The sequence below is a fragment of the Sitophilus oryzae genome, unplaced genomic scaffold (assembly GCF_002938485.1).
Source record: "Sitophilus oryzae breed Bouriz unplaced genomic scaffold, Soryzae_2.0 scaffold_177_pilon_pilon, whole genome shotgun sequence".
Classification (NCBI taxonomy): Eukaryota; Metazoa; Arthropoda; class Insecta; order Coleoptera; family Curculionidae; genus Sitophilus; species Sitophilus oryzae.
Window position 1 is genome coordinate 5,108,510 of NW_022146479.1, and position 12,367 is coordinate 5,120,876.

At 32.3% G+C, this 12,367-nt stretch overlaps 2 protein-coding genes across 2 annotated transcripts; one reads left to right on the forward strand and one right to left on the reverse strand.

Annotated features, from left to right (window-relative positions):
• Positions 1-53: 53 nt before the first annotated feature.
• Positions 54-10,074, forward strand: LOC115882412 (basic proline-rich protein-like). The gene is made up of 4 exons (XM_030900466.1): positions 54-97; positions 159-263; positions 7,209-7,442; positions 8,722-10,074. Exons 2-4 carry the CDS (start codon positions 215-217, stop codon positions 9,336-9,338), a joined length of 900 nt encoding a protein of 299 aa, XP_030756326.1. The 5' UTR covers positions 54-97; positions 159-214; the 3' UTR covers positions 9,339-10,074.
• Positions 876-5,995, reverse strand: LOC115882413 (putative gustatory receptor 2a). Its single transcript, XM_030900468.1, has 3 exons — positions 5,950-5,995; positions 1,642-1,731; positions 876-1,563 (listed from the first exon to the last, which is right to left on the reverse strand). Exons 1-3 carry the CDS (start codon positions 5,986-5,988, stop codon positions 1,468-1,470), a joined length of 225 nt encoding a protein of 74 aa, XP_030756328.1. The 5' UTR covers positions 5,989-5,995; the 3' UTR covers positions 876-1,467.
• Positions 10,075-12,367: the final 2,293 nt, after the last annotated feature.

Here is a 12,367-nt window from a genome sequence, read left to right on the forward strand (position 1 = left end):
ATAAACGTACTTTGTAACGTTATTAGCGAAACATCTTCCTCTTGATATGTTAAAATTCGTCAGCGATTGTCGGATCAGGCGAGAAAGCTTTTTGATGGTATAACTGGTTTTTCCATACGGATTTAGTAAAATTTATTTTTGTTATTAATGACTTCTAGTACTGTTCGCTGTTTTCGAAAAATGTCATTTGTTTTTAGTAGTTAACTGTTACGACATGAAAAGTTTCGTATTTGTGTCAGTTTGTATTTTCAGTATATTCACTGGTAAGTTTTTGTTTTTTAATTATTCCATTTATGTTCTATTTTTTAAAGCAATTAAACCATTGCAAAGGGTAGAAAGAAGTAGTATTAAGAAATTAGCATGAATTAACAAAGAATAATTTCATATATATATATATATATATATATATATATATATATATATATATATATATATATATATATATATATATATATATATATATATATATATATATATATATATATATATATATATATATATATATATATATATATATATATAGGTAGTGTGATAACGACAACAGACTTTTAAAATGATGAATGTATCGTCAGTACTTATTGTTTATGTACTAAAATGAAGTTTTTTTAATATGGCATGTTAATGTAGAGATTAGAAATTAAGCATTAATGATACATTCACATTTTAGTTAAAGATGTAATATATTAATTGCTGTATTTTAAATTAAATTTGAACAATTTATATATTTTTGATAATTCTTGACTTGTTTTTAAAAGGGATGGAATAAGTTGTGAGAAAATAGACTTCTTTTATAGTCATTTATTTTTATTTCTATACACTTTTAAAGTAATTGCACTAATGCTACAAAAATTAAAATTAGTAGTTGATAACAAAATCTACATATTCAGATATTGAAAACATATAGAATTATAACAGGTTTGATTAAATTTATTTTTTAATTAATTGTTAAATATTAAGAAACAAGAGTATAATTGGAATGAGGAAATAATTGAAAAACTTTTTGTATTACTTTGCTTTTTTTGATATTGATTATTCTTTATTGCGATTTCACCTAACAGAAAAATGTTTCATTGGAAAAAATGAATACTAAGATATAAAGTTGTCCAGGCTCAGAACCTTAGGAGGAAGAACAACTGTTTTCAGAAGAGGATGAGAAATACCCTGTCCCTCCTACAATAGAAAAATCCCTCAATAAAGAGAGACACAATAGGTCTTTACGGTCGTCGTGATTAACCCCCCTCCCACTTATTTTAAATTCTACAAAATAAATAGTTCTCCCAATATATTTTATATCAGTTCATATTACTCATTCTGTCTATCTATCATTAAAGTAGAATAAAAGTATAATACAATATACAAGTATGTGATAATGTAGATTCACAGATGTATAGCATCATTCTAGTTTAAATCTACGCTGTTTTTATTAATTACGAGAAAAATTTTTTATGTTATAAATTATTCGATTTTTTATTGCGAAGCGTTGCGTCTAGAAAAAGAATACTGAAATCCGGCAGAATTAAACTGAATAAACATAACGAGGTACACCCCCACAGAGCCCACAATCTGAAAAATCAAAATTAAAACATTTAAATAGAAATTTAATATTTATGATTCGCCTTTTTTCCATAATATTTGACTCACCGTTTGCAGCAGGGCAGCGTTTATCGAAAAAAATCCGCAGGCTGTGAAACTGAATTCTTCATGAAGCAAATGTCTTGAGAAAATGCTTATCTGCAAAAAATATACATTTTTTTAATAGAAGAATTGTTTTATACAGACTAAAGTTAACTTTAATAAATACTAATTTAACATTACCAAGAATGTACTAAACTATGTAGTTTTTATAAGCTCTATTTTGTAGATCTAGGAAAGGTTTATAAATTGTTGATTGTGTGGCATCGTTTCCGCTAAAATTTTGCAATCACATTATTTTATTGCCACTTCTAAAAAGCATTTTTTACTCAATTTTAGAGAATTTGAAAATTTTTATTGTGTTTTAATAGTATTGCGTTGAAAGAAGCAAACTATAAATAAACCCGTTATTTAAAACACAATAAGCAAAATGATAATTAAGTTACGAAAATTGTAATGAAACATTGTTTTCCGCGATATTTGAACAATATACGCTCATGTTGGTTTTTAATTTAAAGCAGATGTCTGAATTTTTACAAGAGACTTTTTGTTAGCCCTTTGATTTCAAACAATGGAACTGTACATTGTCCCTCTGTATTAATTTACTGGCTAATAACGGCATGGGATTTTTATTTACAGACTTTTTCGAACGCATTTTTAAGGCAGAATTGTTCAAAAAAAACTGCAAGATACTAATTCACTTACTAATAGGTGCACACAAAAAAATTTTGAATGAATATATTATAAATTATTTAATATAAAGATGGAAGAATTATACTTAACGGAAAGACAAGTATATTACAACTAATAAGAAGAAATTATAAACTTTGATTTCTTACCCTTTTGTTGATTAAATGTGAAGCTTTAATAGGCACCTTACACAAAATCAATTTTAATTTCTTATATTCTGAAAGAACCATTTGACAAGTTGAACAAAGGAAAATCGCTTGAAATACTGTTTCCATTGAAAATGTGAAAGTTAACATACGCTTTTGGTGAGTTGAGTTTTTCAAAAACTTGTCGTTAACTGACTTTCCTTGAATCAGTAAATAAAAATTACTGAATAAGTCTATTTGTGTATTAACAATTTTTAAACATAAAGGAATGCCGTAGATCTTTTCGTTTAGACGATATATGTCAAGAATCTCATTGAAAATTGTTTGAGTGTTAAAAATCATTCGCTCTTGGATAATCTGATCTCTTGACTTTGGAAGAATATCATAAATATGGTTTAAATTTTTATTAAGGACAGAAAGCATATGTTTCATTATAAACATATGCGTACAAAATGTCACTATATATATGTCATTAATTTTCGATGGAAAGTACGAAATTACCCATACTCGAAAGCATTTTGCTAATGATTCCTCGCATTCCCACAAATTGTATAATAAGAATATACTCCAGCCTAACACCATAAAACCGAATAAACCAAAAAATATTCTATTCAAACATTTGTAATTCTTCCAAATACCAAGTTGTCTTATAGTACCTTCCAAATGGTCTAAGTTCCTTCTTAAGAGATATAAATCTTTCTGGAAGTACATAGTGCAACCTATGACTCCTAAAGCAGCTACAGCAACACTCAATGTGCTAATGAATTCAGCGATACCACTTAAAGTATCCTTTTGAAAAGAAGTCTTATAAAATCCCCAATATAACCATCCTGTAGTCATCGTACTACAGAGCAAAATATAAACAATACAAAATAGTAAGCCCCAAGAAACTTTTAATTTTATTTCGTATAAATGATGGCACTGGCAAAACAACAGACACAGAAGCCAACAAGGCAAAAATGTTTTTCGATAACCTTTCAACGAGATTATGTCTAGAAATGCCATTATTCCAGGCGACTACGGTTGTATAATTAAGTAAAACGAATTTCGGACTAACGGTCATTAAAATAAAATAGATTTTCTAACAAGCGCTTCGGCTGAGCTTAATCGAACTATTAAAACACAAAGATTTCTAGATTAAAATAACAGTGACAGGTGACACTATTCAATTCTGCCCTATTTCTTTTCACTTTAATGATGTAGGGCGCATTTATTATTTAATCGTTTGTTGTTTATTATTTATTTGTTAAGTTATGATTGTAACGACAACGAAAATACAAATATATTTTGCTATTAACAAAATACCTTGTTTGAATTTCTCTGAGACCCGAATTAAAACGATGTCACAATAGGCGTAAAAATTACATTGCTTTTTGCACTTTAAACTGGGAGCACAGTAACTATTAGCCGAGTACTACCTCTACCAACTGTCGAGCACACCCGTACCATCCTTTTCTTGAGGTAATTCAACTGCACTTCTAATCCTCTTGTAACTTATTTGGTGGATAATGCAAACATGTTAATTTTCAGTGACCAAGAGGACATACATTAGATATTATATCAGTATATCTAATAGTTATAACTTATAGTTCTTCCCCTAGGAGATGCAAAACTTTGTTGGTGGAGAAGCTCCTAGTCAGGTGCTAGAGAGAATGCCATCTAGCATTTTGGCTGGGTCTAAGCAGAATCTCGCTGTCATGTCCTTGTCTGTAGTGTCGTTGCAATGAAATTATAGGCAATCATAGGAATCATAGGAATCATACCAGGCAACCTCTACTGTCTGTGATCATGTCACATGGCCAGAGGGTGTGGGAAGTCTTGGGTTAAGCATCTGAACCAAGAGGAGACAACCTCACCAAAAACCTAAATCCTACGATGGCGGGACCAGGTCAAAGGGATGCGTGGCTAGATAGAAGACTAGCTTCCACTGGTCTCAACCTTCGAGAAACCAGAGCGCACCCCATTGCATTTACCCTTTATTTCTACATGCGAGACTCCATAGAAGTAGACCGACTAATCCTAGCGAAAACCCCTTAACAACACTGGGAACATTAACTGTGCAAGTTCCAAGGGACCAACCCCAAAGGAAACTACAGAAGAGGCAGCTGACACTTGCGCGAGATCAGCCTCCACAAGTGGCACACAAGCTACCACCTCCTGTAGTAACAGTCGGGAGCCTTCCTCTAGACCTAATACAAGATATCGTTTCCTCTAGCCGGCCTGGGTCAACCAAGCGGGCTAGATAACCCGCAGAGTAGATCTCAGCCGAGCAGGAGTATGGAGATAATTCCGACTGCTCCACGAAGGATTTGCTCAAAAGGAAACAAAAGCAAAAACACTCCTCGCAAAAGGGGAGAGTACAGGAACCAAGAAACAGTCTAGCGCATCTCCATAAAAGGACAAGAGAGATAGCGAGAACCTCTCATCTCACCTCTGCTCTAGCAAGGAGAGAAAAAGCCAGGGTGGAAAGCAGTCCGGAAAAAACACCGGGAGGCAGGCAGGGACGTTTCACCAGCTTTGCCAGAACACCAATAGAACCAAATCCTTCTATTGGTGTCATCAACTCGAGAGAGGAGGGCCATGGTCAGGTCCTCACAACAGGAATTGAGGCAAAATCCAAGGAGGCAAAAGAGAAAGAGAGATATACCCTCTATTATAAATTCAAATAAATAAAGTACGATTCGGGACAACACCGCGGTATCAGGTCCAAGGAGAGACCAAGTTAAAGAGGTGGAGAAAATGGAGACAGATCCTCCAGCCTCCACATCACGGGAACCTCAGCTGGAGACAAGCTCTTCGACTGTGAAGGTCACGGAGAGCTAAACCCCAACCGTAGAAGGGTGTATAATGTATACCCTCGTAAGAGGTAGATGTCCACTCCTCGGAGGATGAACGTCTGTTGTGAGCGAAGGATGGGAAATACGCTGTCCCCCCTACAACAGGAAGGTCCCCGTGCATGATGAGTTATAAACCGTATGATGAGTTATAACTCAAGAAAGGGTGTCACATTAGATCTTTAAGGTCGCGGTGATTAACCTCCTCCCACCGAGTCTCACAAACTTAAAAGAATTATTTGGCCTCTACTCTATAAAGTACGAAATGAAAGAAAAATTTCGTTATTCAATAGATGTAACATAATGATAAATAACTTTAATTAAAAATTAAACAAAAAATTATATATATATATATATATATATATATATATATATATATATATATATATATATATATATATATATATATATATATATATATATATATATATATATATATATATATATATATATATATATATATATATATATATATATATATATATATATATATATATATATATATATATATATATATATATTATTTCTGCCTATATGTATAGATAAATTAACAAAAAAACTAAAAATAATGTACAGAGTATTGAAAATTAGAGACTATAACTAGATTTTCTCAGAAAATTATATTGTTAAATAAAAAAAAAGCTTACCTGTTTTCGTATAAAGGATTTCAGTGGCAATGAACACATAAGCAACAAACACCTTTCAGCTGCTGATTTCACCAGTTCACAAATAGTAGATAACACAAATAATTGAATTATAGGGTACACAGAAAATATCAAAGGAAATAAAAAGTGTACTAAAGTCTTCGGTAGTATGAATTTTTGATTAAGAGTGTATCCAAAAAAGCAATAGAACAATGTTGAAAAAATATTAATAAATTTATTACTGATAATGAATATTATAGGATATGAATAAATTCTGTTGAATTCGATGTATATCTGAAAAATTTCACTGTAAGAGTCGTACACATATTGTAGAATGTTTTCAGCTTTTAAAGGGTTAAATCTCGGAAGTAATTTAAGGGCGTCGTTCAGGTGAAGAATTTTATCATATAATACCAAAACGAAAGTAATATACTGCAACAGAAGAATGTCTCCAATACTTTGAGGGAAATAAATCACAAACCAGTTATTTATACACGATTTTGTAGAACTGTAGCAATGAATGATATTATAAAGAAAAAAAAACCCAATATACAGTATTAGCTTCAATCCAATGTATTGAAATAAAAACAAACTGATTCTTTTATTCGAATGAGTTTTCACAAAAAGTTTTAAAAGACACTCTAGTTTTCTAAATTTATCTAGTATCTGAGAGACGCTATTTCTATAGAGAAACACAGTTATAATTGATACGAGCATACAAGCAATGTTGCTTAATTCTGTTAGTATATCCGCAAATTGAACAATTAAGTTATAGTCACGATTTAGGGGATAATTGAAATTTTCGTAGGATAAATAGAGTACACAACATAGCACAGTCCCGTAATACAAACAAGACCAAACATATCTTATACGTTGACTTTTAACGTTCAAATTCAATCTCATGCCAAAAATATAGCTTAGAAAGAATACCAGATATAAAGATTTAACGATATTTTTCGTAGCCATTTTTATTACTAAACCTCAATGCATAATAGTTATTCTACCTACATTTTAACTTTCCTCCATTAAAACTTTAATGGTTTTTTATTCTTTCTTAATGGGTTTACCTTTACTTACTATAACATTCTAAATAAAAGAAAGATAAATAAAAACATAATACGTATGGATTGATAGGGTTTACATCTACTAAAACATTATCTAAATATTTAAAATGAACATTCGTTTATGTATTACGTAACATGACATTTTGGAAGTTGATCAGTTGATTGAATTAGATATTTGAAATATTTTTTTTCTTTCAGGATATGAGTGTCAAGGGCAAAATCAAGTTCAAGGTAATTACAACATCAATCGCAACAATTTGTTGGGTTTAGCTTCTTCATTACAAAATTTAGCTGGGAATATCTTAACCAACTTACAACAAGGTAATCCAGTTGACATTCAGTTCTCTACTAATTTTGGAGGCAATATTAACGACCAAAATTATCAGAGAAATCAGCAATATCCTTCAAGATATCAACAGACAGGTCTACCAGGTATATTTATAATTATATTTATTGTAGCCAGTGAGTTACTGCTAGTTACAACAATAATTATTAATTACCAAAGTACGTTAAGATAAGTAGTTATATTGCATCATTAATAACCACAGTTAGTAGTGGTAAACTAAGGAATATTTTAATTTACAATTTTTAATTAAAAAACACTTAATCAAATAATCATTGGAATAAACAAACTTTGAGACGCTCGCGAGACCCGTCCACACAGCAAATTTAGAATGCCTCCCGCTCGTCTCGCTCTCGTCTCGTTATGCGTCAGGTCTGTACGCATCTTTATGATGCTCAATAAAAATATTGAATAAATAATATAATGTTTATAATCATGAACATATGAGGTGTTCAGAGGTGAACTGGATCAAGTCCTAGAAGATAATTATGGAGAAAATGAGAGTTAAAATTTTTTAATGTCACTTAATTAAAATAAAACAAGCAGGAGAAGAAAACTTGACGCAATGCTTTATTATATTTTTAATTGCATAATGGCAAACTAAAGTAACTCAAAATACAACTGTGGTCATTTTTAAGAATGTTTGTTTATACTTTTTTGGACTTGAACTATTTTATCTCTGAAAATATTTGAAATTTTAGATATAAATTGGTTCATCAGTACATTCTTCTTCGTCATTTAGGGATTTGTTGACTTCCCATTGTCTATTAATAGTGTTTCCTTAGATTTTTATAAAAATTATGGTATATAGGCGGGATAATGAGAAGTATATAGATCTTTCATGTGTTGCCTTTTAGAGTGTATTACATATTACGTCTATATGAAGATGTTTCTTCCTCGTACAGTTTTATTCAGATCAACAACATGTCTAAGTGTTTGTAAGAAAAACTTATTGATGTGGTAAAAGTGAAAATAATGATAAGTCAAACTATATTCTTTCAGAATCGATCTTTTAGATAAAAAAATGGTTCAGACTTTGTTTAATTGTGATCCCTTTGATCAAAAAAAAAAAATTTTTTTAGCTCTAAACTTTAGCACCTATGTTAAAATCGCGCACAGCGTTAAATTTTATGGACTTGGTCCAGTTCACTTCTGAAAGGAACCAACAGAATATTCAGAAACCTAACAGAAACAGGCTATAGCGGCTTAATGCGTGAATATGACTTTATCTTAAAATAGTAGGAAATTGTACTTGATCCATTTTAATTCTGACCACTCCATATATTGCTGTTTAAAGGAGTTTACTATAGCGAGTAACTTTAACAAAAATAAACCTCTATATATACTGTGAGTCATTTCTCGCCACAGGTCCTCCTGGTTTCCAGCATCCGCGAGGGCCTCCTGGATATGGTCCGCCACCAGGGCCACCCCCAGGACCACCTGGTTATGGTCCACCCCCCGGGCCACCTCCAGGGCCTCCTGGATATGGTCCACCACCAGGACCACCTCCAGGGTCTCCTGGATATGGTCCACCACCAGGACCACCTCCAGGGCCTCCTGGATATGGTCCGCCTCCAGGTCCACCTCCAGGTTACCCTGGCTATGGCCCTGCTGGATATGATCCAAGACCCGGTTTTGGTTTTCCAGGCCATGGCCAACCTGGACCTCCACCGGGGCCTCCTCCTCCTGGTCCGCCACCCCCTGGACCACCACCTCATGGACCACCACCACCTGGACCACCTCCACCACCTGGGTATGGTCCTGTAGGATCACCGCCATTTGGACCACCACCTCATCAGAATCCTCGTCACCCTGGACACGGTCGTCCTGGACAGAATCAGCCACTTCAAAGGCCTGACACTCGAGAAGATGATTCTGACAGGCCAGTATTTGATACAAACGAAGACGAAGATAGACAGAAGATTTCTGGCTATATTAATGGAGACTTTCCTGTAATTTTGCTCGAAAAAAATGAAATCCGGTAACTGGTCTTTTTGAATGAACATTTTGACAGATTTTTTACTTCTTCTATATATTTACCAATAGAAAACATATTATAAATGAAAATATAGATAATTTTTCAAACGATTTTTATTCATTTAGTCTTTTATATTCTTGTAAAATTATGAGTTAGTAATTTCAAGTAAATGGTCCATACAGATTACATGTAGGTACATTCAAATACACCGTTATGGAAAGAACAGGTAAAAATAATTTACTGCATGTGAAGCAATTATTTGTTCCAAAACAATCTGGGTTTTTGCTTTGGGCTTTTGTAACTTACAATACAATTGTGAATAAAGTAATCTATGCGGTGCAGTTTTTGGTTCCTGTTTTGCCTAATATATGCAATATGATCGCAAAAAAAACGGCGTCAGCGATAGCTATGAAATGAAGATCGCTGTCATTTTATATGTAAAATTATATGGGGAATGCAATTGATCGTCATTAATTTCTAAGCCAACTGGACGCCGTTTTTTTTTCTATCATACGGTATAATTGTAATAGTTCTCTCTTAATACTGTACTGACCCAAAAAGTAAATATATTGTATAATTTTATTAAATATCTCTCATACCACAAACTGATGTTTATGTTCGTATGATTTTTCTTTGGTTCTCTTTACTAAATTTATGAAACTATATCTTAAAATAAAATGAGAAATATTAATCTAATGCGTTTATTTATTTCTTCATAATAAATTATGTAACATAATTGAAGTAAACCCATAATGTCACAACCAATACACATACATATTTGTTGTAATTGTTAACATATGTGTAGGTATAGCCATTTCATTTTGTTCAATTAGAAAATATATAGATCTAATAAAATACTATATCAATACAATAAACTTAGAATAATAAATAGCGTATAATCGAGAAAAATCGGCGTCAGCGATGGCTATGAAATTAAGCAGACCACTGTCATTTTATATGTAAATTTATATGGGAAATGTCATCGATCGTCATTTCCCAGCCAACTGGACGCCGTTTTTTTTTCGATCATACGGTACTTAATATAAAAGTATATTATATTAACACAGTAAACAGGTGAGGATACGGTCAAAAAACGCATCAGAGCTGGCTTTGAAATGAAGATCCATGTCATTATTTGTCATCACAGTTTGTCATCAAACTTTACATATGTATATATACGATACAAAACATACAATAGTCATTTCCATGGTAACTTTAAGGAACATACAGGAGTCTAAGGAAAAATTTGAATACCAGTCAAAAATTGTATGCTCTATATATGACTCCAAGTAGGAGGACATAACTACCGACTTTCGCAAATAGATCTACAATTATTATATTATTTTCCAAAGCAGTTAGAAAATTCCATATGTGAAATGTTATCGATCGTCATTCCCCAGCCGCCGCGGCGCAGGTTTTTTTCCATCATACGGTATATAGTTTACGGTAGCTAAACAACTCCAACGGACGGGGGACGTTAGCGATTTAAGTAAAGAAAATAGTAAGTTAGTATTATTGGTTGCCTAATGATGTAGAAGTTATGTAGCACCCTTGTATATGAATTTAAGGGTAGCACTGTGGTAGCACTTATGGAGTGTAGTAGCACTGTAACGCATAATTTTATTTTGCACGACAGTTTGACGTTCAGTGGCGAAAATTTGATAGTAGCCGAGACCCTTGCAAATAAAAATTGACTGTGTATCGACACAAAGTTGCACGAAGGAGTTGTAGTTGCTTTGGTTAGCCTTTTTTGCCTTTTTTGCACAGCTTTTTTGGTTCTGAATTTTTTGTTTTTTGTCTCTTTTAGTGAGTTTTAGACAACCAACAATACACGTGACGTCAAATTGTCGTGCAATAGATTTCCAGTAATTCTATTGGCTGAAACATTCATCTGTCAGAAATTTTATCTGTCAAATTCATCTGTCAGAAATTTTATCTGTCAAATTCATCTGTCAAAAATTTCAGCCAATAGATTTCCAGTAATTCTATTGGCTGAAACATTCATCTGTCAGAAATTTTATCTGTCAAATTCATCTCTCAAAAATTTCAGCCAATAGAATTACTGGAAATCGATTCAAGGTCGTTACGCCGTTACGCCGATACGCCGTTTTTAGGATAGTGTGGCTGCACCCTCATTGGATCTCAATGACTAAACAAGACACTTTATGGTGGGTTCATACAGCCAAATAAAATAAAATAAGAATAAAATAAAATAAAATAAGAAAGTTGGTTATATGGGATACCGTACATGCGTTCATACAGCCAAATAAAATAACAAATAAAATAAGAAGTCTTTATCTTTTAACTTCTTGTTTTATTTTATGTGAAAACGGCTTTGCGCACGCTTAATTCTAACCTACAAATATTTTCAGTTTGGATTTAATTTATTTTATAATTTCACATAAGTAAAATGTATAATATAGTAGGCAACGAATAAATAAATATACTATAAATAGTAAAATTACTATAAACAATCGTAAAAGTTAACTTTTATCCAGCCTCATCGTACTGCGCATGAGCAAATATATATTTCTTATTTTATTTTATTTGACTGTATGAACGCACACAAATAAGAATTCCTTATTTCTTATTTTATTTTATTCTTATTTTATTTTATTTGGCTGTATGAACCCACCATTAGTCATTGGATCTCATATATAATCATAGACTTAAAATAAATAATATATATAATTTGTATATTATAAGTTATCTATGGTCGTGAGTTGACTAGCTGTCTATGAATAAAGCCGGAGTCTCATGCATCCGAAATCCGATGACACGACGATCCGACGGTGCTCCTATTGGTCGAAATATTTTGACAACAATTTTTATCCGATAATTTTAACTAATCATCCGACGTCGTATAAAGTTAAATTTTGTTTAACTTTTGTACGATATCGTGTGTTTTTAACCTCACTTTTTTAAAACATTTGTTTTAAAAACAAGTTTAGTGGGAAGTGGGCAATTTCGGGATATTTGGCGAGGAAGTTATTTTTTATAAGTGTTTCTCCAATAAAACATGACATGAATCTCTAT